Here is a 25,189-nt window from a genome sequence, read left to right as displayed (position 1 = left end):
AAAAAAACATAGGTGAAGAAGATTCAGAGGTATGAACTTCCAGTTGTAAAGTAATGAAGTCACAGAGATAAAAAGTACAGCGCAAAGAATATAGTCAATAATACTGTAATAACTTGGTATGGTGACGGGTGGTAACTATACTTACCGAGGTGAGCATTTTGTGACGTATGTAATCACTGAATGATTATGTTGTACACCTGAAACTAACACAAGATTATATGTCAGCTCTACTTCAATTAAAACTTCTAAAATTTCTTTTAAAACTTGCATATTTGTTTTTACTGTGGAAAATTTCAAACACGCAGAAAATCTTTCAAATAGTATAAGAGCCCCACGTCTCCAAAACTTAGCTTCCACAACCAGCAATTTCTGCCATTCTTGTTCCCTGTTTGGTTTGGGGGATTTTTTTTTTTTTCTTTTCTCCTTTTTCTAGAGTTGTCTTAGTCTTCTCCGGCTGCCATAACAAAATACCGTAGACTGGGGAGTTTAAACAACAGAAATCGATTTCACACAGTTCTGGAGGCTGGGAAGTCCAAAGTCAAGGAGCTGCCCAGTTTGTTTCTTCGTAAGAACTTTCTTTCTGGCTTGCAGATGGCCACCCTCTCCCTGTGTCCTCACATAGCCTCTCCTTAGTGTGTGCATGAGGAGAAATGTCTTCTTATGAGGCCACTAACCCATCATGAGGCCTCTACCCTCTAACCTAATATCACCCTAATTATCTCCCAAAGGCCCCATCTCCAAATACCATCACATTGGGGATTAAGGCTTCAGCAAATGAATGGAAAGGTTGGGGGTGCAGGAATAAATACTCAGTCCATAACAAGAGCATTTTAAAGCAAATCATTTCACCTGGGACTACCCCGTCTCTAATTGCTAAGAACTTTTTTCAGAAATGTAATTCAGACACCTCTATCATAAATGTGGTAGGAAGAAAAATGGACCCCTAAAGATATTCATGTCGTAACTGCCCCAAACCTGTGAATATGTTCTCTCATGTGACAAAAGGGACTTTGCAGATGTGATTGAATTAAGGCTTTTGAGGGGCACCTGGCTGGCTCAGTTGGTGGAGCATGTGATTCTCGATCTTGGGGTCATGAGTTCAAGCCCTGCGTTGGGCCTAGAACTTACTTTAAAAAATAAATAAGTAAAGATTTTAAAAAATAAATTAAGGCTTTTGAGATGGTGGTGGGGAGGGTGTCCTAGATCATTCAGGCAAGAGGGTCAGGGTCAGAGAAGGAGATGTGATTACAGAAACAAGTCAGAGTGACGTGGGGCCAGGATCTAAGGAAAGCAGGCAGGCTCTAGGAGCTAGAAATGACAAGGAAACAGATTTTCCCTCAGAGCCTCCAGAAGGAACACAGTTCTTGATTTTGGTCCAGTGACTAAATTTCAGACTTCTGACTTCCAGAACAGTAAGACAATAAATTTGTATTGTTTTAAACCACTATGATTATGGTCATTGGTTACAGCAGCAATTAGAAACTAATATAACCAATAAAATTAGAAATAACTCATTGTCCAGCCCATGTTCAATTTTTCCCAAATGTTTCAAATCTTTTTTCAGTTAGTCTGTTCACAGGTTGTATATATATATATGTGTATATATATGTATATATATATATATATACACATATATATATATTTATTTATTTATATTTAAAAATATATAAATATATAAAAATAAATTTTGATAAAATAAATATATTTATATATAAATATATTATATAAATATAATAAATATATATATATATATTTGAGAGACAGAGAGGGAGAACTTGAGGGGGAGGAGGGGCAGAGAGAGAGAGAGAGAGAGAGAGAGAGAGAACCCCAAGCCGGCTCCACACTCAGCCAGGAGCCCGACGCAGGGCTTGGTCCCACGATCCTGGGATCATGACCTGAGCTAAAATCAAGATTCAGATGCTCAACCGACTGAGCCACCCAGGTGCCCCCACAGGTTGTCTTGTTTTAAATGTAAATTAAGCATATACAGGGCCGGTGAGTTGTTTTATTACGATCTGGTTTAAACTAAATTAATAAAAACTGAATCCAAATAAATAAATACATAATAAATAAATATAGCTCACAAAGTCACTCACTACTGACCTGGGCAAGTCGCCTGCATTCTGGGCCTGGGCTTCCTAACCTGAAAAGCAAGAACATTAGGCTAGATGAGGTGTTCCCTATGCGGGCTCCGGGTCTGGGCTGCAAGGGACCTGGGAAACCGTATGCAAAAGCGAGAGAGTGCTCAACCCCGTCTGTGTCTTAAAAATCCCCTACAGGGGCGCCTGGGTGGCTCAGTTGGTCCGACTTCAGCTCAGGTCACGATCTCGCGGTCCGTGAGTTCGAGCCCCGCGTCGGGCTCTGTGCTGACAGCTCAGAGCCTGGAGCCTGTTTCGGATTCTGTGTCTCCCTCTCTGCCCCTCCCCCGTTCATGCTCTGTCTCCCTCTGTCTCAAAAATAAATAAACGTTTAAAAAAAAAAATCCCCTACAGATGCCCTCACCCCTAGCCGGAAGGGTGTTAAACACAGGAGCCTGGGGGGTTCCCTGTGTGAGGCTCATTTCCTAGAGGCTGATGTAAATTTAGAGACTTAACAGACTCAGAAAAAGAAAACATCATGGGCTTACTCAGCAGCATATTCAAAGGACGATGTTTACCTAAGACACACCAATTCAGTGCAGCCACCATCATGGCTCATTCTCTGTGAGTGAGGGGACTGATCTGGGTGCCAGTGTGAGCAGATGAAATTCGGGATGCCCAGTTAAATTTGAATTTCAAATAAATAATGAATCACTTTTAGTATAAATGTACCCTCCCACACAACCTTGGAGATATGCTTACACTGAAAAATGATTCATTGCTGATCTGAATCAAATTTAACTGGAAGTCTGTGCTTTATCGGGATCCAACTTGATCATGCTCCCAGAGGACCAACCCAAACACCAGCTTCCAGGATCTAGTGACCGGCTCTAAAGGACAGATGGAAGGGGCTCCAAAAAAAGACGCTAAGGAAGAAAGGCAGAGAGAAGGTTTGAGAATGACCTTATGAGAGTCTGAAGCTGGAAGGAGCAGGTGACTCCTAATCTAATCATCTCCAGTCACCATAGAAACCACTAAAGTCAGCCGGAAAGAGCTGGTGAACCCCAACACCCACCTCCTCTCCACCAGTATAGATCATTCACATTCCCTTCCTAGGTGAGGTCTGGTCGGACGGGATCTACTGTCTCAGTTGCTCTCCCAGGAAACAGCTGGGACCTGACCCTGCCCTCTTCCTCCCAGCCTCAGATGGCTGCCCCAAAGCACCCACCCTGTTGTGAGTGATGGCACCTGAACACCTAACCCTGTGTCAGAGAAAAACCAGGGCCAGAGAGTAGTTAAAGCAATAAAAACAGATTTTATTCAGGACTATTGCGCTAGAGGACAAGAGACCTTGGTGTAGAATCGGGCTCCATTCCAAATACAGCAGGGGCAAGTGGGAATTTATAACCAAGGAGTGGGGGCAGGGAGTCGGCGGATGGAAAACGACTAAGAAGAAACCTCAGCGATAAACGGGGATTCTGGCTAAACCAACCTAACCGGATTCATGCTGAAGACAGGCCCAGGTGATCAGACACCTGGGAGATGGTGGGGGATGAAGAATCCGATAAGATATGGAAGGCCATCAGAGATATGGAGAATACAGGGTTCTGGTTACATTAACTTAGCAGGGCTCTTATCAAAACTGGATTTTATATGGAAGTGTCCATACGAGCCTAGGAGAAGATTCAGGACTAAAGTCTGGTTGAGCAAAAGAAGTCTTTGTCACCTGCCCACAGGGAGGTCACATTCTAGCAGGGGAACAGTACCCAGGAGGGAAATGGCCCAAGGACATACAGCAAAAGCCTGTTCAGAACAAAACAGGCCCGTCCTGGACTCCCTGTCCACGTATCTCTCTGTCCCTTCCTGGGTAAAGTAACTCTCCTCATCCAAAATGTGATTAAATTGATCAGGACAATGTTCAATCTTTCAGACAAGACATGGGCAGGCAGTAAGCTCTGCATACAAATGCAGGAGTTTGCAGTGACACATTTTGTATTTGACTCCGGAAATTAGAGGTGCTTTGGAGGTAATGCAAATTGATTCAAAATGTCCCCGGCCAGAAGCCTGGATCACGCACTTAGGCAAATCATGCGAAGTGTTTTTTAATGCACTGCCTCAGATCCTTCTGTGTACCTCTCTGCTGGACCAGCCCTGACCTCACAGCAGCTACACTGATCCTCCCCATGGGGCCTCCAACTGCACTTCTGCGTCTGTCCTCCTTCCCTTTGCACACAAGCTCTGAATGCTATTGTTTCCACTTTACAGACAGGTAAGTAGGGCGCTGAGTGATTAAGCGACTAACCCCATGGTCAATTTACTCTAAGGGACAGAGCCCGCTGGAGGCCACCCTCTCTCTCTTCCCTAGTCTAGGACAACTTGCACAGATGTTACTCCATTCCTCTAGGTTCTGCAACCTTTAGAGGATCATGAAGAACGTCGTATGTCTGTCCGTCTACCAGCCTATCCACACACAGGATTCTGTGGAAGGAGCACCCCTAACGCTTAGTAAATTTCCTCCCTTTGCTAAAAATTTGCTAAATTTCTTCCCTTTCATGTAACTCACAGCACAGAAGCTGCTGCCTTTAATCAAGACAATCAAATCTGAGCAATTATAAGACAGCTGTTCCTCTGATGGCCAAGATCACCACACAGAGAAGACTGACCCACCTTTGACTTTCTGCAGGCTCAGAAAGTTTTAAGGTTTGCTTTGTGGACATGTTGCTTAACCCAGGAAACCAGGGCTTCCAAAATTATGTGGCAAATTTGTACCCAACATACGGATTAAGCTCTATCCCTGAGTTTCATCAAATAAGAATCCAGAGGATTTTGCAAACATACCCACCCAGATTCCTCTCTACTTTTCTCGGAATCTATCTCCTGTGACCCCAGTGCCTTTGTCCTGGGCTCACTGCCACCTATGGTCACTAATGTCAACCCTAGTTTTCACCTGTAAACAGCCTAGCCAGGCTAGGCTGTCAGTGTGAAGGCTGGCTGGCCACCTCCACTGTGTCCACATGGTGGCCTCTGCCTGGAATGCCCCCGTCTCCACCTGGAACAATCCTGCTTCTCCTTCAAGTCCCTGCTCAAATATCCCTAGAATTCCAGCTTCATGGGGCTGCTGTGAGGACTAAGGTCAAGCACAGGTGGGCACAGACAGGGGCACCTGGTCCAGGACAGCACTATCACTGTCATGCCCTCGCTCCTGCCCCTCTTAGGGAAACCATCCCCTTCCCAACTTCCTGTGCCTCTTACTCACACTACTATGTGATTACTCGTGTGCTCCATAAAGTCCTGAACTCCTGGAGGGCAGGGGTCTTGTCTTGCTTGTCTTTGGGGCCCCACACCTGACTCAGGGCCTGACACTTAGGGGGTTCCATGTATATTTGCCCCGAAAATCCTCCTGTCTCCTGGGCTCCAGGGACAGCAGCTTGATGAATGGTCAGAACACTGTGATAAGTTAAAATTCATTGTATGATGTGGCTGTGGACACAGACAAAGACTGTGCTGTTAGTGACATCATGTCGGGCTGGTGACACCACTGGTCATTAGGAATGTTTACTTCAGGACAGAGCCCTTGGCTTGTCGGGAAAATGGTCCAGAGTCCCATCCAGTATGTCACTATAGCCTGTAGGAACTGTCTCCAATAGGGATGGGGCGATCCAGCTGGTGTGGTCTGCCTGTCTGCCTTCATGCACCTCTACAGGCCTCAGCGTCTCGGTGAATATATTTTGATAACTGCATGGATTCCTTTTAATGTCACATGATGGGGCACCTGGCTGGCTCAGTCAGAAGAACATGCGACTCTTGACTTGGGGTCGTGAGTTCAAAACCCACGTTGGGTGTAGAGATTACTTACATAAATAAACTTGCAAAATAAAGTAAAATGGGGGTGCCTGGGTGGCTCAGTCAGTTGAGCGCCTGACTCCAGCTCAGGTCATCATCTCCATGAATTCACGGTTCATGAGTTCAAGCCCCACATCGGGCTCACTACTGTTAGCCCAGAGCTCGCTTTGGATCTTCTGTCCCCGCCTCTCTCTCTGTCCCTCCCCTGCTCGTGCTCTCTCACTCAAAAATTAATAAACATTTTTAAAAAATGAAAATAATCATGCAAACAAATAAAATATATAAGTCACATGAAACTAGTTGCATTACTGAGGACAAGAAGCTGGGAAGAACCCTCCTCTGTATCTGCACGTCTCCCGCTGACAGAAGAGAGCAAGCTCCAGTGAAGGAAGCAGAAAAGTTCCTGGCAGGTCTGTGGGACCCAAACACACTCCATGTCCACTCGTGCCTCCGTGCCATCCCACTGGCATTCCCTCCTCCAGGAAAGCCCTTCCCCTAGTAACCTACATTTTGTCCAGGACCCCACTCGTGCACCTTCTCTTTCAGGTCTTCCTGCAATAAAGAGGTCTGGTGCAGTCCCTTCAGAGTTTTTCTGATTCAACCCTGGCCATTTTCACAAGTTCAGTGCAGTGCTAGGGCAAGAAGGAGGAGCTGGCAGACAGGTCCTGTGTCGGCACCTCGAGTAACAAGATCTGCAGTAATGGGGAAAATGTGTCCCCTGGGTCTTAAGCAGTTTCCCCAAGGCTTTGCACTCCAGCATGTGATGTGACAGGCATGAGGTGCAGACTAGAGGCCTGGAGAAGAGAACAGAGGACATGGGAGGTGGGGGGCGCTGAGAACTAGGACTAGCATCTTAAAAGCCGGAAATCCTCAGCAACCAAACCTAGGTCTTTCTGCCGCGGATGCGTCAGAGAAGCATCCTGGGAATGCACGTTGGCAGCCCTGGTGGAGGGGCTGTGTCAGAGGTAGGGATCTGAAGGAGACTGAAGACCCCCCGTGCAAACCCCCCACTTCATCACTCACTAGCATGATCGTAATGACGCAAATCACTTGACTTGCTTTGATTTGGTTTCCTCAGCTATAACATGGTCTCCCGGGGACCAAAAGTGGACTACGCCACTTTTCTGGCAGATGTGAACAACACATCTTAGGGACACGTTCCAGGCCTCCCGGGCGCTTCCCTGTTCAGACGAGACTCGCAAAAGGCCGTTTCCACTTTGTGGTTCGTCTCCGACATCGTTCAGCTCAATCTCTTTAAACCGTTTACAAAACGCTCCGACATCAACAATGCATTCTCACCGCTTTTACAAATGGGGAGACCTGGGTCCGTAACTTGCCACCGTCACGCTGTGGGGACCGGCGCGCCCCGGGCGGCTCCGCACCGCCTCCGCACGGCTGCCCGGCGCCCTCCTTGGCGGGGCGGGACCACGGCGCGGGGCGGGACCTGGACTGGTCACGTGACGCCCGGCCCGGAAGCGCTCGCTCCCGAGACCCCCTGGTGACGGGGTCGGGAGCTGCTACCTGGAGCGAGCGCGGAGGTCCCGGGGGTCCCTGCAGTTTCTCGCTCCCTGCATTCGCCGCCATGGCCTGGACCAAATACCAGCTGTTCCTGGCCGGGCTCATGCTCGTCACCGGCTCCATCAACACGCTCTCGGCCAAGTGAGTCCGGGCCTGGCTGGAAGGGGAGGGGGCTCAGCCGGACCTGCCGCGGCCCGCGAGGGCGCCAGCGACCCCGCGCACCTTCCTCGCCCTCCCCTTCCTCGGCTCTCCTTTCCCGGCTTCACCGGCTCGCCTAGTTTCTCCGGTCGGTTCAAGCGATTTGGGGGCCCCTAAGGGGCGCGAGGCCCGGGGAAATATGGACAGAGGCCGGGTCGCCAGCTGGAGGACCCAAGCCCCGGCTCATTTGATCGCTGAGTGTTTGATCCCGGCGAGTCACCTTCCGTCTCCGTGCCTCAGTTTCCTCGTCTTTAAACGGGAGGGTTGGAGCCCAACGCTCGGTTCGGAGGCAGGTTCTCCAAGAGCTGTAGGCAGAGGTGGGGTGAAGGGGCACTCCCACACTTGTTCACACGGGCTGCGGTAGAACCCATGCAGGCCGAGTAATCCGTGAGCGTGGAGGCGACAGAGAAGGGGTGCCCCGTGGGCTTCTCACGGAGGAGAGGTTACAGCTGGGCCTTGAAATTTCGGTGGGATATCTACATGTGGCTGGACGTCGAGGCAGGCAAGAGCAAGGTCACATCGAAGAGTATTGTAACCAGCCCCAAATGCCCAGGCCGCATCTTAATCCCACAGTCAAAGAAGGGCTTTTGAGCAGAAAGTGACAGGTTACAAATGGTATGATGAACCTGATGGTCAAGATGAAGAGTAGTGTGGTGCAGGGAATACCACTCCAAGCCTGCTGCATAGCAGATGAGGGAGGTAGGAAAGGAAGGGACAGGGGGGAGAGACCAGGTACAGAAGGAAGCCATAAACCCTGACCCACGGGATGGAGAGACAATGACCAGTCCAGGGTTTCTGCCTGCGAGAATACAAGTGTCATTAACCCAGACAGGGAAGGCAGGTGGGCGGTTCAGCCCTGATGCATGAGGGTGAGGTGCTTGTGCGACAGAGGTAATAGTCCCGAGGAGGTTAGGGCTTGAGGACCCAGGGCTGTCATGAGACTGAGGGGTTGAGCACGGCCTCCTCTCTGTAGTGCACAGGAGACCCTGGAGGCAGCCCCTTGTCTGGGCAGTGCTTTGTCTCTTGCTCTGCCCCCGCCTCAAGACAGCGCTCTCCTGCCCCCTCTGTTTACCATCTCAGAGCCCCCAGTACCCAGATCCTGGCCTCTCTCTGAACCGATTCCAAGGTGCACGTGGAGAACAGTGGACAGTGGCCCTCTCCCAGCCAGACCTCACTTCCAGCTGGGCCCTGCCAGCCTCCACAGCAAGGGGGAGGCATGCCAGTCACCCTCTGGGCTGTGTTCCAGGCCCCCTGAGGGCTGGGGGAGGGGGGCAGTCATCTCCTATTCATTTTTGAGGTGTTTGTTCCTAGCACACTCCATCAGTGATATGAGACATGTTCCAGAGGAGAGTTTGGAAGAGAGGCATCCTGTTCAGCTGATCAGACATGTATAAGGTGCCTACAGGGTGTAAGGCATTGTCTGGACTCAGGGAAGGAGGCTGAAGCAACCAAAAGAAAGCTTGAGATGGTTAGAATCAGAGGTGAAGGGGTTAGAATATACAGCCTGGCAACCACGGTGTCCTCCCTTCTCCAAAGGAAGTAAAGCTCTGGGTGAACCCCACTGTCTCTGGTTGGGTTATGGCCGGCTGTGTCTGTGCCTTGAGCTGGTCTCCTGGGCCCTGTGGCCTCCTGAAGGTCACTGCTTTTGCTGAGCCCTTAACTGTAAAGGTGACTCAACATGAGAGCTCCCATTCTCAGGATCTGAACACAGCGGCCAAGTTGTCTGTCTGCCCATCTGTCGTACTAGCTAAGGCCTTAGCCAAGTGCTTCCAGAGTGGCCGTGGGTCTGCCAGGGCCTCTGTCCCCAAGGACAGTTGAGACTGCCAGTTACTACTGGGGTAAACTGTGCTAACTCAGCTCCTTCCTGGTCAGGTAGGAGGCCAGGGGCATCCTTGGCCCCAGGAGGCCTTGCCCTTGGAGGCTGCCTCAGAGACAGGAAAGAGACTCCCATGTGAGGACCCAGCCTTTGATCCTGTCACCTGATGTGGGGCCTCTCAGGAGCCTCCCTACCCCAGATGGACCACCAGAATTGGGCCCCAAACATTGTTCTAAGGCCAGACTGTGAGAAGGACACCCTCAGAGAGAAAATGTGAGAGAGCAACTATGTACATCCTGATGGGAATTAGCAATTTGAACTCACACTCTGACCTGCAGTTTCTGACAGGGACAGACTGGCTAGAATGTGACCACAGCCAGTGCTAACTAAGCAACTGCTATCCAGAGAGCATCCCGTGCCCGGTCCTCCTGCGGCCACCTTTCACGTGTTAGTTTAATGAATTCTTGTAACCAGCCTGTGAAGGAGATATGCTCGTTGTCCCCGGATGAGGAGCCTGAGGTATGGAAAGGTGGAATTGCTTGCCCAAGTTCAAGTCAGCTGTCAAATGGCAGAGTTGATAATTGAACCAAAGCGATCTGGCTCAAGAATCCGGGCTCTTCACCATCAATATGGGATGAGGCTAGAGACTTCTCTATTCATTTTTCAGGGCATTTCAAGTTGTTAGAAACGTAGAAATCACCCATTCTCATTCCCACGATCTGTGGTCGGGGTCCCATGAGAAGTTTCTTTTTGTGGCCCAGCTGACTGGTGTCAGAGTGGGAGCCTGGGTCTCCGCATTTTTTTTTTTAACATTTTTTTAAATTTATTTTTGAGACAGAGAGAGAGCATGAACAGGGGAGGGTCAGAGAAAGAGGGAGACACAGAATCTGAAACAGGCTTAAGGCTTTGAGCTGTCAGCACAGAGCCCGACGCGGGGCTTGAACCCACAGACCGCGAGATCATGACCTGAGCCGAAGTCGGCTGCTTAACCGACTGAGCCACCCAGGCGCCCCATCCTGGGTCTCCGCATTTTAGCCCAGTCCTTCCACAGCTGCAGAACCCAAAGCCGCTCTTCCTTGGGAATCTCCTCTCGTATCTCCGCAGGCAAGAGCAGCCAAGCGTGACCCTTGGGAGTTGTGATCCCGCAAGTGGCAGCTCCCCTCCCTGCCACCAGAGTGCTCGACCTCTGGGACTGGGCAGCAGGCCTGCGTCCCAGCCCAGGGGATCCTGCTGTTACCCTGCTTATTTCCCCCCTGGAGCCAGGGGCTGCTCTCGGTTCCCATGTTGCATCTCCAGTAGCCTCTTTCGGTTCCTTGGCCTGTTAAAAGGAGCACGTTTCTGTCCCCAGGGTCCAGGGGAGACTAAACATAGTAGAGACGGAAGTGGCTGAGCACATGCCACCTGCTGTCCTGGGACCACAGGGCAGCTCTCCCCTGGAGGGGGCCACTGCCCGCTCAGCAGGTTTGGGGAGGCTGCAGGAGACAGGCCTGCCCTGGCTGGGGCCGGGGCAGGGGGCACATACCCACAAGAGGGAAAGCCGCCCATCAGGTTGGCCCCGTGGCCCTGTCCCCGGGCCTTGGCAGAGGGCCCCTCCCGGTGAAGTAGCTGCTTCTCCTTTCTTGGCTGCCCTCGCCCCCCCCTCACCGTGACCTTCTGCTGATGTGTCTCCTGCAGACCAAACGTTTCCCCCGCTCAGCACTGCTTAGGGCTGTCTGTCTGAACCAGAGCCTGCCTGTGGGGTCCTGTCCCTTTCAGAGCCCCCTTTTCCTGAATCCCGCTGGGGGGCTGCATGGAAAGAGCCAGTGTCAAGTAGACACTCACTGAGTAAGGCTCAGATCGCCACCTAAACCGCCGCAGACTGGGAAGCTCACCCCGCCCGGGAGGGGCCGGTGGGGGGCAGGGGGAGGGGTGACTTCCTCTCCAAAGTCAGGCCCCTGGTGCAGGAACCCTGCAGGAAGGTGGCAGGAGGCCTGGAACCACCGGGCCTCTATTAGGGAAGGACTTGTATATGGCCTTTCTGTGCCAGCTCTAACTTTTGCCTTGGTGGCTGTCCCTACCCTTAAATCCCACGAGCTGGCATTGGATAATAGCTTCAGAGGGTTCCTTTGCCAGCCTCAGGAGGGCCATATGTAGAGTGGAAAGAGTTGCAAGGCTTGGAAGCTATGGGATTAGGTGAGTCATGGGGCCTCCCCAAGCCTCAGGTTCATCTGTAAAATGGGCGTCATTTCCCCACCTTCCACCCAGAAACAAGGGATCCACTGAGGAAGATTTTGCAATTCTTAGATGAGAGGGCTCGTGACTGTTTATTACCAACCGCTGTGACACCCAGAGAGTGGAGAAGCTCTGTGGCCCTTCCAAAGGTCCCAGGCAGGAGAAAGAAGCTGACTCACCAGGCTTGACAAGCCGGGGGCGCCAGAGGAAGTGGCAGAGATTGTGAGGGGGATGGGACGCACAACCGGTCAGTCCGAGGGAGCTCCATCAGCCACATCCTCAGTCTGTCCGCACCCCCTGCCCTCACGTGGTTGTGCACGCTTCTCAGAATGCTGAGCTTTGAGTTTGGCCATGCCAGAGTGATCCACCCCCAGCACGGGGAGCCCACACCGCCCCCTCCACCGGCCTGCCGAGACCCCATCTAAAAGAAGCCAGTCTCCGCCAACAGAAGGCATCTACTCATGTAGCGTGAGCCGGACCCTTGCGGGGTCCCACAGGCCTCCTGCCCATGAGACCGTGGCTTTCCCTTAGGGTACAGTATCTAGAGAGAAGAGAGGGCCCATCTGCAGAGCTGACCTCTCTCCACTTCAGCGAGGGGAGTGGGAAGAATCTGGAATAAGAAGGTGATGGGAGAAATTCAGGTGCTGAGGAAGGAGCACAGAACTGGAGGAGGAGGCCCCTGGGTGCTGGCCTTTCCTCTGCACCCGAGGAGCCCCGTGTCCCTCAAGCCAGCCCTCTCTGGTCCCCGGGTTCTTTGTCAAATAAGGTGCTTCCTGAGATGATGGTTGCGTTTCTTCTCCTGTATCGGCACTTGTTGGCCCTGTGGCCCCTCCAGCCGCCCCTGCTTCAGCCAGCAGGGTGGGTCCCAGAGAATGGGTGCTCTCCCAGAAGCTTTAGGGCTGGAGCAGAGCAGGCAATGTTGACCCAACACGAGGGGTGAGACTCCTGCTCAGTAGAGGGGAAAGAGGGAGAAGGGGCAGAAAAGGACTTTCATTGACTACCCGCCATGGGCCACCTCTTACATATCTCCTATTATTTATTGCTTTTGACAGTTCATCAGTATTGGCATCATCATCCCTATTTTATAAATGAGAAACCTATTCACTTGTCCTACCTATGAGGCTCAAAAGTCGTGAGCTTTCCACATATCCTACCGCCTCTTCGGAAAGCATGTGAGCAGTTGGGTTTGGCGCTAGACCCGGCCCTTTGTTAACTGTGTGAGTCTGAGCCCGGCTCCCTCCACCCCTCCACCCCTCCACCCCAAGCCCGCAAGTCCCCGCCTGGAAAATGAAGTACGTGAAGTGCTCAGCACAGGCCTGGCACGAAGTCGGTGCTCAGTGACTTGTACCTTCCTAAAAACACGTAGTGAAGCGTTTTGCAAACAACAACCCCACCCTAGGGGCCATTGCTGTCATCCCCCCACGAACTGGAGCTGGTTTTGGTCTCTTGTTCTGTGCTGTCTGGGGTCCACCTGTGCCGACACAGTGAGCTGAAGCCTGTCTCAGGACCAGGATGAGAAGCCTGACTCCAGCCCTAAGTGCCTGCAGGTCCGAACTCTTCCCTGCCTGCAGAGAGGCTGGGCGGGGCCACCGGTCCTGACACCCAATCCCTTGGGCTGCAAGCCTGCTCTGAGCCTTCAGATACAAGAGGACTCCATTTCCCAAGCTGGGAACACTGCCAGCCCCAACTTGTTGAGGCAGACCCACCCCTTGGGGAAAGCAAAGAAGGCCTTTGGGGCAGGAGGGGGAGCTCAGCATCTGCCTTACAGCCGGCTCTGCACTCGCTGCCCACCCCTGGGGACAAGCCCGGCCGGCCCCACCAGCAGGTGGCACCTCACCCAAGTGGGCAATTAGGACCCAGAGGACGTTGCCTCTGGACTGTAGTACCTGCCTATTTGCTAGGTGGAGTCTGGCAGTCCCATTTATCCGACCACAAAATGTTGGAGCTTCCGTATAGTAATGTGCCAGGAGCTGGGGGTCCAGAGATAGAGAAGTTGCTGGATGCCGAGCTTCCACTCTCTTAAGTGATAGTGACTCTGGAACACACAGTGAGACATGTGAGTTGTCGTTGCTATAAGCTGCATAGGCAGTCACCCAGGGGGAGTCCCGGGAGATGGCTCTACCCCTAGATCGAGGTGGGGCGGGGGGGGGGGCACTTTGTGAGCCTACCATGTATGCTGGGTGTAGTACCATGATGAGGAAGGGGCTTGCACGCATGCCCTCGCCCTGAGCTTCTGGCTGACCTTCACGGACTTGGCAGGACCTCCCTCATTCCTCCTGGCAGAGCCCTGGCTCCAGCTCCAGGAATTTCCATCTCTGACTTGACCTGGGGCAGTTGGCTATACACCTTGGTAAAGCCTAACCTCTTTACTCCTCGCATCTCCTCTGTTACACTTGGGTGCCTCACCCCCAGGTCCTCCCAGAGTGAGAGTAGTCCTTCCTGCCCGGGGATTCAAGAGCCCGAACTTGCCGCGAATCGGACAGAAGTGAGACCTCAGAGAGCCGGTGGTTTCTGTAGTGGGGGCTTTCTTTGCCACATTGGTACTGGGACTGCTCACAGCCTGGTCCCCTGACCCAGATTTCTCCCTACATTTCCAACCAGTCCTGTCAGAACTCCCACCCTTCAGCTCTCCTCTGACCCTCACCATTCCCAAGAACCACAGGCCCTCCTACCTGCCCCTGTTGGCATCTCTGGAGTGCCGGGGTCTCCCGCTCATTCACTGTGAGATAAGTTTGCCAGGCCCTGTTTAGTTCACTGGCCCTGGGATGTGGTCAGATCAGTGAATGGATGTGGTCTCGCCCTCATGGCTGCCCAGGAGCTCTACCTGCCCTTCATGCTGCCAGCATCCGGGCCTTATGCCCTTGCCCCGGGCTGTGGGAAAGAGCTCCCTGGTCCCCTCCTCAAACTCAAGGCAGAGAGAAGCCAGGGCTGGCCAGGATCTTTGTCAAACCCAAGCCCTAACCAGTGGCCCATACTTGTAGCACTGTGGAGGGCACAGGAAACAAAAGCCTCCCCTTACCTTTTGGGACCTTGGCCTTGTTGCAGAAATGAGCCAGCAGAGTAGGGCTAAGTACTACCGTGTGGTTGCTCTTGACAGACATTGCAAGGAAGGACATTTAAGAAAAAGAAAGTCCTGGGTCTTGCGGTTTACAGACAGCCGCCACCTATGCGTGGGGTGCTACACAAGGAGCAGGTCCACGGCCCACAGGACATTGCCCTGGGTCTGCATTGGCTTGAGTCAGCTTGTGATATGACAGACGCGATTGAAGCCATGTCGACGAACGGCAGGATATGCAACATGAGGGGGGTGGGGGTGCCCTCCTGCCAGGCTCAGTCCAAGCCAGATCACCCAGCTCTGGGCCCGGGCCCACCTGCACGCTTCCAGAAGTCAGCAGCCAGGGGACTAAAAGGTTAGGAGGAGCTGTGGCTCTTTAGGCAGGAGATGAGAAGATTCAAAAGAAGGTGGAAAAGTCTCCAAATATCTAAAGGACTTTCAAATGGAAGAGGTTAGACTAGACCTCAGGGACACGACAAAGCCCAGCAAAAACAAAGTTCAGGGGCGGGAGCTGTAGTGCACGGACGGCAGACGGTGCAGAATGATTGGCGGTAGCTGCCAGGGCACAGGGCCGTGAGGGGTCCTGGGGTTGCTGGGGAAGCACGCCACACTCGGTTATGCCATCTGCCAGGGTGCCGGCTGGGCGTCCCCTCTGCTAGAGCCACGCACTTGCCACCTGCTTTACAGTCAGTGCTAGAAAGACCCTCCAGACCCTTCAGGTGATATGAAGGTGACCGGCTGCTCTCTGCTAGACAGTCATTTCCCAGGGCCCAGATGCCCTCGTAGACCACAGGCGCCTGGTATTTTTCGTGCCATGGGCCCCTTTGACAGTCTGGTAAAGCCTGGAATGTTGTTTTAAAATATGCAGATAAAGGATAGGATTACAGAAAAAGCCACTTATGTTGAAATAAAGTTATCAGAACATTGAAAAATCCTATTTGTGATAGAGTAATATGTGTGTATATGCTTCTTAACACAAGATTATAAGCAGTAGGTCTAATTGCCGTAATTTTGTAGTAGCGATGGATGTAATTGGCACTTCACAGTATCCACAAAGACTCCGATGGGCTGATGAGAGTAACTGTGACTTGTGCATGTGACAAAGTCACAGGTACTGCGGGGCTACGTTCCCAGTTTGAGAAAATGCTGTATTTTGGCTAAAAGTTTCTAGGCCCCCGCTTCCTGTCCACGGTCCCAGATGAAGACTTCGTGCTGTGGAATCCGGCCCCTTCGAGCAGGAGTCTCACGCTGGGCCAAGTCCCCTAAGTCTGGCCTCTTGGCTCTGAGAGGAGCCAGCTTGTCCGCAGGCCCCAGAGCCAGGCTTGCAGAGCCCGCACGCGCCCAAGGATTTGACATTCTCTCTCTCTGCAGGTGGGCAGACAACTTCGTGGCCCCGGGCTGCGGAGGAAGCAAGGAACACAGCTTCCAGCATCCCTTCCTTCAGGTATCTAGCCCCGTCCCTGCCTCCCCACCTCTGACCACCCAGGCTTCAGGTCACATGTGCCCACCAGGCCCTGCTGCTTCCTGACCCAGGGTGGCGCCTTCCCCTGCTCCCGGGAGAACCATCTCCTTCCCTCCCTCCCTCCCCAGAACAGACGCCAGGGTGTGAGTGCCCGCGGAAGAAGGCAGAGGGCACAGCCCTCTCTGGAAGGCCTGCATAAGTCCTGTTGAGCAGTCCTGCCCCGGATGCTGTAAGGCCAGCCCTCCCACGTCCAAGTCAGGACACATTTGGAAAACATCAACCCCAGGAGCAAAGCCCGCTCTGCACCCATGGGCAGCCCGGACTCCTCTGGGATAGAGCAGACACCATAAATGGAAAGCACCTTATCGCTAGGCTGGGAAGCGGGAGGCTAGTATTTCAGCCCCAGCTCTGCCAGCAGACTTGCTCTGTGACCTTAAGTAAGTTCTTAACCCTCTCTGAGCCTCTGTTTCTCAGTCTGGAGCTTGACCAGAGGTTGGCCTACCCTGATGGTTTTCAGACCAGCTGTACACAGCCTTAAGGTTCCCATCTGGATGTTTCTAGAGCTGAGGGCTTAGACCTAGGAGGTAGTGTCTGGCCTTTCACACACAGTAGCTCTGCTTTTGTCTGTTGGACGCATCAAGTTATAGATAAGCTTTTGTTTGAAGAAAGGCTGTGTTAAAATTTTGTCAAAGGTGATTCTCCTTCCAGCTCTAAACTTCTAGGGTTCTGTCCCCTGCAGGCAGTGGGCATGTTCCTGGGAGAGTTCTCCTGCCTGGCTGCCTTCTACTTGCTCCGGTGCAGAGCTGCGAGGCACCCAGAGGGCAGCACGGATCCCCAGCAGCCCTTCAATCCCCTTCTTTTCCTGCCCCCAGCCCTCTGCGACATGACGGGTACCAGCATCATGTATGTGGGTGAGTAGCTGGGCCAGGCTGAGATGAGCCCGAGGGGCCACTGGTGAAACAGCCACCCCCACCCCAGTTCATCTCACTCCTGCCCCACTCCCAGACTTACACACACACACACACACACACGCGTGCACACACACAAGATTTACTGAGTACATACTATGTGCAAGGTGTGTCTTCAGCCCTGAGGACACCTCAGTGAAAAGATAGCCTCGGCCCTTGGGAGCTAACATTGTGTGTCTCTCCTCTTCTAGCCTTGAACATGACCAGTGCATCCAGCTTCCAGATGCTGCGGGGAGCAGTGATTATATTCACAGGCCTGTTCTCGGTGGCCTTCCTGGGGCGGAGGCTGGCGCTGAGCCAGTGGCTGGGCATCCTTGCCACCATCGCGGGGCTGGTGGTCGTCGGCCTGGCTGACCTTCTGAGCAAGCATGATGATCAGCACAAGCTCAGCGAAGTGATCACAGGTACGACAAGGGCCAGGGACCCAGGGGCTGCCCATCCTGTCCTGTCCTCCCTGGGAGCCAAGCACAGAGTCCGTCAACAGACTTTTGCAAGCTCTTCTGTATGCCAGGCCCTTGGTGAGGGCACATGGGGGACCTACAGGCCGACTTGGGCACGCACCTGCTCTCGAGGTGGTGGATAGAGTGCACAGAGGCACAAGCAGCATGAGAGAGGGGTGGCTAAGGAGGGGAGGTCAGGAGGGAGAGGGTCTGTGCCATGATAAACACACAAACTACTGGGTCTGCGAGAGGAAGGGAACGGATGTCTCTTGAGCATTTACTAAGTACCCAGCCCGGCGTGAGTGCTGAAGGTCATCATCATAGTAATCCCCACGTCCTGGAAAGGAGGCCTTGTAGCCTCTTCTATGATGTTGGGACCCCTCTGGTCCTCCGAGGACGGACTAAACCAGAAATGTCTATCACAAAGGCTTGTGCTTCTCAAAAGACCTGCTTATCACCCTGTTGTGCCACTCGCAGTCCCAGGCAGGCCTCTGGGCCTTCTGGAGCCTCGGCCCAGAGTGGTGACAGTGCCTGCCCTGCGGGGCTACTCCACCCCTCAGGGACTAGGAAACCAGGCATAGGACTGTCATGATTGCGTCATAAACTATATGGTGTCCTGCAAAAGGCAGGGGCTGTGGGGGTGGTTGTGTCCCTGTGGGAGCCGTCTAACCCTGCACTGGGCCTGCCACCCTGCCTCTGGCTCCACAGCCATCCTCCATCCCTGCCCCCCGGCCCCATGCAGCCCAGTCTCACCCTGGCTCACTTCCCCCACAGGGGACCTGTTGATCATCATGGCCCAGATCATCGTCTCCATCCAGATGGTGCTAGAGGAGAAGTTCGTCTACAGGCACAATGTGCACCCACTGCGGGCAGTTGGCACTGAGGGTATGTGAGCACGGGGGCTGGGAGCAGGGCACTGCTGCCGGGACACCCCGGAGGGCAGCACGTGGAGGGGACACACAAGCAGGAGCACGGGGCAAGGTGCCAGGGTCCACGGGGAGGGGGTGACCCCCCCCCCCCATTCCTCCCTCCCTTCACCACGTGTGTGTTGACAGATATTCTGACGCCTGCCATGCACAGAGCCAGGAGCTAGGGGGGCCGAGGTGGAGGATGAAGGGGATACATGCCCCACCGTAGAGGAGTTGGCCAGCAAGAAAGGACCAGACAGTGCATTTGGGCTCAGGCCACTTGTGCTCAAATGATGTGTCACTTGCCAAGCACATCTGAGTGTCTTTAGGACAGGGAAGGTGGCACTTGAGCTGCAACAGGAGTGGGAAGGAGGGAACTCCAGACAAAGTGAAGACGCGGGGAGCTGGCCGTGAATGTGGAAACCAGTGAGGAGTAGTTGGGTGAGATATGGGTTTGATGTTGGGACAGTGATCAGGAAGTGAATGGGTCAGGGTCTTATCCCGGAGAACCTTGAACGTCCGGGAAGTTGATCCGTGATGGGCAGGGAGGAACCGCCAAAGGTTTTTATTTTTTCATGTTCTATTTATTTATTAGACATAGTGTGCATGTGCACATGCCAGTGGGAGAGGGGCAGACAGAGAGGGAGAGAGAGAATCCCAAGGAGGCTCTGCGCTTCCAGCACAGAGCCCGATGCGGGGCTCCATCTCACGAACCATGAGATGTTCTGAGCCGAGATCAAGAGTCGGACGCTTCACTGACTGAGCCATCTAGGCCGCCTAGAAGCGTGAAGGATGTTTGAGCAGGAAAGTAACTCCCAAAGCAGATTAGCTTTAAAGGTATGAAACCAGCAGGGCAGAATAGAGCAGTCCTAGCCAAGTGTGGCCTGCGGGCCAGTCAGGGAGCTGTGTGCGCCTGGCCCACGGGGCGCCGAGGGCTTCTGGCACAGTGTTAATCAGCTGGATCATCGACTAGTTAGTCAACCACATCATCAAGCAGTTTGTTTGGATCCACTCATTTTTTTTCTCCCTTGCAAGACTTTCTGAATGGAGCAGCGCATTGATTTACATTCAGATCCAGCTCCTGGTCACAGACCAATGGCACCGAATTAGAGAACAGTGTTTTTCCACACTTGGGAGAGCAGTGCAGTGGCGGCAGCGGCCATTCTTTTTTAAATGAATACCATAGAATTTGAAAGAGCCAGAGAACATTGCGAGGGTGGCTGTTGGTTTGTGAAAGTGCGCATACAAGCGTATCCGTGCCTGCGCACACATATACTGGTAACGATATAACGCGTGTCTTACTCTGGGTCCAGACGGAAAACACGATTAAAGCGGAAGAGGGCAGCTAGAGCCCCCTCAGCAGGCCGCTGTGAATTCCAGATGAGCAGGCAGCCCCAGGCCCTGCAGGGGGGAGCAGGTGTGAGGGAGGAGCTGGGAGGGGTGGCGGGAGGGACACCAGGGGAGCCCCTGCTGGGCGGGCTAAGCTGGGGATCTCAGGGTGGGCAGAGAGTGCCGCATACTTCTTCCACTCCCACAGGCCTCTTCGGCTTCGTGATCCTCTCCCTGCTGCTGGTGCCCATGTACTACATCCCCGCCGGCTCCTTCAGCGGAAACCCGCGAGGGACGCTGGAGGACACGCTGGACGCCTTCTGCCAGGTGGGCCGACAACCGCTCATCGCCCTGGCGCTGCTGGGCAACATCAGCAGCATCGCCTTCTTCAACTTCGCGGGCATCAGCGTCACCAAAGAACTGAGCGCCACCACCCGCATGGTGCTGGACAGCCTGCGCACCATCGTCATCTGGGCCCTGAGCCTGGCGCTGGGCTGGGAGGCCTTCCACCCGCTGCAGATCCTGGGCTTCCTCATCCTCTTGTTGGGCACCGCCCTCTACAACGGGCTGCACCGGCCGCTGCTGGCCCGCCTGTCCAGGGGCCGGCCCCCCGCAGAGGAGGGCGAGCACGAGAGACTGCTCGGCGGCTCTCGGACTCCCATCAACGATGCCAGCTGAGCCTCTTGTGGGTTCTCTGCTGCTACCTGGATGCGCCTTGTCCACCCTGAGGCTGAGGCCACACGGGCTGGGGAGCCTCCAGCGCCCCGTCCCTAAGGCCTCACCCTGCCCCTCCCCACAGACCCCCGGGGCAGCTGCTGCCACAGAAGACCACCAGACACCCAGGTCCTCCTCTGTCACCACCCCCTGCATCCCCCACAGGCCTGGGTGCAGTGACCCACCCCTGGCAGGCTCCCCCCAGCACCACCACCCCGCCTGCAGCCCTAGCACTAAATCAGGAAGTGGGATCGCAGGAGCTAACAACTCTAAGATTTCCTCCTGAACCATAAGCTAAACGTGGTTCTCCAAAGAAGAGAGGTCAATAAGCAAATTCAAACCAGAATTAAGCACCATATTTTCTAAAACATGTAGGGTATTCCCTAACCCTGTCTGGAGACCTAAGTTTTAGCTGGGCTGTCCCATAAACTCAGCGAAAGTTCCCTCAGCCCATCACCTGGTTGCTCTGGGCCTTGGCGTCCTCTTCTAGAAAGCAGCGGGTGTAGACGCTGTGGCTTCGGTGCTTTCCAGACTCAGCTGGGCCCATTCTGTGGGAAAGGAGTAATAGCCGCCCCTTCTTGGGAATTGTCCCTCTGCCCATGGCGCCTCCTCCCCATGCCAGTCCTGCTGTCCTTGCTCACACACTCAAGGCCTCCCTGCCTGGCAGAGATCATGAGGGGAGTTCCAGGCAGCCCTTACTAGCAGCTTTTATGATCTCTTCACCTTCCCTTTTAAAGATGAGAAAACTGAGGCCCAGAGATGTGAGTTGTTTGGCAAAGGGCTGTCTGGCTGTGGACTCTAGCCGTGCAGCCACGTGATCCGATCTGGCAGCAGGCTGGGATCCGGAGCACAGGGACCTCAGCCCCACCCCCAGCAACCTGACTCCACCGATTAGCCTCCAGGGTGATGAATTTACCGGGACTCCACCATTTAAAGTAACTCTGGTATCCTAGGCATGTGTTAAAGGCTTAACTTTTGCATAACAGCCTGACAGGTGGATGCAGATGAGGAAACCGCTGGCCCAGAGAGGGTTAAGTGACTTCCTCACGGAGCCAGCTTTCCAAGCTAGGTTTGCCTGATTCCAGACCTACAGCCCCACCCACCATACTGGTTTCTCTGGGCAATTTTCCCATGGCTGGGTTAGAAGCTTCATGTGCTGTTGTCCTCCCTGTAACCCCACCACAAAGGGAGGGGACTGGCACTGGGGACCCCGGGGAGCTGAGCAGCCCTTCATTGCTGAGTTCCTCACTCCGTGGCAGTTTCTGGAGCCTCAGACCCATTTTTCTGGGCAGCTCCATCATAAAAGAAAACACCAAATGCCTTCCTTAAAATAGATTCTGGGGGAAGAGATATTTGACAAGCAAAGCCTTCAGGCAGTGTGGGAATCAGCAGGTTATTACGGTTTCTTGGGTGAGGAGGGACTCTCCCTATCAGCAGCTCCAAGTCCCAGGGGCCCCCGAGCTTCCGCGGGGAACAGTGTGTAATCAGAGAGTGAGTGTGCTGGGACTCCAGCTGCCCTGTCCAAAAAACTGGGGCCTTAGAATGTTTTAGGCTTTATTTTTAAAAACAAAAGGGAAATGAGCAGTGTAAGCTCTTTTTTTATCTTACTATTTTTTTTTAATGAGAGGGAAGGAGCGCAAGGGTTAAACATCAAGCCTGCCACTGACCGGGGTGAATCACTTTACCTCTGGAGCTTGGGTCTTCACATCTCCCAAATAGGAAAACCAGCCTCCATCTTGCAGAATGAGCATGAAAATTACATAAGATAATAAATTGAAGGTGCCTGAAAGTGTCAACACACAGTGGAGCGTCCTGTAAGGCTGCGCTGCCCACCAGGGTGGTCCGCCAGGGGCACGGAAGCCCCAGCAGAAGCCCAGCACACAGCGTCAGTCCTGCTCAGAGGGGAAGAAAGGTTTTATTAAAATTCACCATCATGGAGGCCAGTGTAAAATCTCCATCTATTTTAAGACAACAAGATGCCTCAAGAACATTTTACGGTGACAGTAGGTTCACTCTCTCCTGTTGTCAAGGATGCTTTGGAGGGGGAGTTCCCGAGGCCTTGCTGGTCAGGTGGGTGGGAGGGTAAGGACCACCACTCTCACTGAAGCTGGAAGGTTGTGGGGAATATTTTCAGTGGAGTAAGGGGGCCCTGAATGGTGGAAGTTTGGTGTGAAGGTTCTGAACCCCCAAATCAGAACTGACTGATAACAGACTTCTGTAAACATCGGTTCAAACTGACGTTTAATTTAAGCGTCTGCATTGTGGTGGACTGCTCAGTCCATCCCCCTCGCAGGGTGGTCCTGGGAGAGCTGGGGGGGCAGGGGCTTCCTGCAGGACTGCCATCCGGGACCTGGAGAAGCTCTCAGGCTCCTCTCCTCCAGGAAGCTGCCCACAAGGCAGAGATTTAGGACCAAGCCAAGTGGTTCTGTTTTGTCTTCACTTTGTCCGAAGGTCTCTGCTACTTTAACAAGCAAACAGCATTCAAAGAGGTCAGAAGCTCTGACCCCTGCCGAGGACAGGAGGAGGAGTGGAGCGAAGGGCCACCTCGTATAGAGGAAAGAAGCAGAATCCAAAGTCAGAGAGCTGTGCCTCAGCCCCACCTCTACCTTGGCTGGGTGACCTTGGACACCCTCTCAAGACCTTAGCTACCTATAAAAAGGAGAGGTTCTCAGCATTGCCAAATATGTACACCTCCCTGACCTGCTTTACAGATTGACCTCGTTTCATAGTTGCCTTGGTTCAGAACCCTTCGGGCCTTATGTTAACTACATCCTTTCAAAACGTAAAAGTCAGCAAGGAGTTCCCCCTAGCTATAGAAGTTCATAAATCACCCTTCTTCATTAGGAACACTTGTCCAAGAGTCTTTAGTAAAGGATTACTATCCCAGAATTTACTGAACTGTGTTGAGAACTGATGTGCTCCAAGGACTGTGAGCCCATGAAAGAAAACAGGAGATGAATGTGGAAGGAAAGAATTCCAGCACAGCATGACGTGCATAAGAGGCCTTTGAGATACAGAGGGGGCAGTACCACTTGAGCTGGGTGTTACAGAATGAGCAGGGAGTCTCCCAGGCCGGTGGGGTTGGAGGGAGCGGGTATTCCCGGAGAAAGGAGAAGCTTGTAAAAAGCATAGAAACATGCAAGTGATGTATTCAAGAACCGTAGGTAAGGAGACCAGTATGCCTGGCAATAAGCACGCAACACTAAAAGTGGCCAGAGTCAAGTTCAGAGAGGTGGGCAGGCGCCCAGATGGTGCTGCACATTTTAGACTTTGCTGAGGGATCAGAACTCAATCTGTAGACAGTAGAGTACCATGGGGAGTTTAGGCAAGGCAGTGACATGATCCAAATTGCTGTGTGGAAGGATCACTAAAGGTAGAGACAAGTAAAACAACATTTGATTATAATTAGAGTCTGAACTAGAGAAACGATGGAGAGGATGAATACAAGAGCCAATCAAAGAATAAGCTCACATTATAGAGCCCTTGGCTCTCGGATCTTCTGTCACATAAGGCACCACCAAAGAGTGGGTCTTCTAGACCAGGCTGTTCACCCCATTCCCCCCACCACCAGTGGACCCACTGAGTATCCCCAGGTACAGCTCCTTCCCTTTTCTTCCCTTCCTTACTTTGCTCCTTTTCCAACCCCCCCCCCCCACTTTTTTTTAATTAAGTAGGCTCCATGCCCGATGTGGGGCCTGAACTCAGAATCCTAAGATCAAGAGTCGCACGCTCTCCCGACTGAACCAATCAGGTGCCCCCTTTTGTCCCTCCTTTTAAAAATTGTGGTAAAATACACACAACCTAAAACTGACCGTTTTGAGCGTTATTAAGTGTTCAATGGCACTGAGTCCGTGCACATTGTTGTGCAGTATCACACCATCTCCAGACTTCCTCGTCTTCCCAAACTGAAACTCCATACCCATCAAACACTAACTCCCCATTCCTCCTTTCCCCTGGCCCCTGGCAACCACCATCCTACTTTCTATGAATTTCGTGAAAGTGGACTCATGTAAGTGGAATTATACAGTATTTCTCCTTTTGTGTCTGTTTTACTTTGCTTAACATAATGCCTTCAAGGTTCATTCGTGCTGTAACGTGTCATTTCCTTTTTAAGGCCGTATAATATCCCATTGTATGTATGTACCACATTTCGCTTATCTATTCATCTATTTGGACATTGGGGGCTGTTGTGGGTAACATTGCTGTGAGCATCAGTGTACCAATACCTGTTCAAGTCCCTGCTTTTGAGTGTATACCCCGAAGTGGAATTGCTGGATCATATGGTAATTGCACATTTAGTTTTTTTGGCCAGTCAACATACTGTTTTCCACTATGGCTGCAGCATTTTACATTCCCATCAGTGAACAAGGGTTCCCTGAAATCACTGATTTTGTAATGACATTTTCCCCTGATTACGTGTTAACTGTAGAACGTTGAGGAGATGCAAGAAAACGTGTGGAAATAAAAATTCCCTTTATTCTAACTACCCAGATGTACATTTGACCTGAATGCGTACTATCCTCGATAGTAAAAGGAAGGGAAAGGGGTCGTTTCTCTAGGAGGATTCCATTGCAGCGCTGCAGAGTGTGATCCAGAGCCCAGATCCTGGCTGCCCCGCGACCCCAGTCATCAATAACGTCCATGCAGTT

The 25,189-nt window shown here is 52.7% G+C and overlaps 1 protein-coding gene and 1 long non-coding RNA gene across 2 annotated transcripts; one reads left to right on the top strand and one right to left on the bottom strand.

Annotated features, from left to right (window-relative positions):
* Positions 1 to 127: 127 nt before the first annotated feature.
* Positions 128 to 7,332, bottom strand: LOC109267188 (uncharacterized). The gene is made up of 3 exons (XR_002079971.2): positions 7,221 to 7,332; positions 2,104 to 2,143; positions 128 to 203 (listed from the first exon to the last, which is right to left on the bottom strand). It is a non-coding gene; the product is annotated as an uncharacterized LOC109267188 (long non-coding RNA).
* A 34-nt stretch (positions 7,333 to 7,366) lies between these two features.
* On the top strand, positions 7,367 to 25,026 carry SLC35F6 (solute carrier family 35 member F6). The gene is made up of 6 exons (XM_019449798.2): positions 7,367 to 7,580; positions 16,091 to 16,163; positions 16,921 to 17,092; positions 17,341 to 17,553; positions 18,364 to 18,474; positions 20,035 to 25,026. The coding sequence occupies exons 1-6, from the start codon at positions 7,504 to 7,506 to the stop codon at positions 20,502 to 20,504; spliced, it is 1,116 nt and encodes a 371-aa protein (XP_019305343.2). The 5' UTR covers positions 7,367 to 7,503; the 3' UTR covers positions 20,505 to 25,026.
* Positions 25,027 to 25,189: the final 163 nt, after the last annotated feature.

Source organism: Panthera pardus, unplaced genomic scaffold, assembly GCF_024362965.1.
Source record: "Panthera pardus isolate Hobbes unplaced genomic scaffold, ASM2436296v1 HiC_scaffold_26, whole genome shotgun sequence".
Classification (NCBI taxonomy): domain Eukaryota; kingdom Metazoa; phylum Chordata; class Mammalia; order Carnivora; family Felidae; genus Panthera; species Panthera pardus.
The sequence above is the reverse complement of the archived record's forward strand: the minus strand, read 5'-3'. Positions and strand labels throughout refer to the sequence as shown.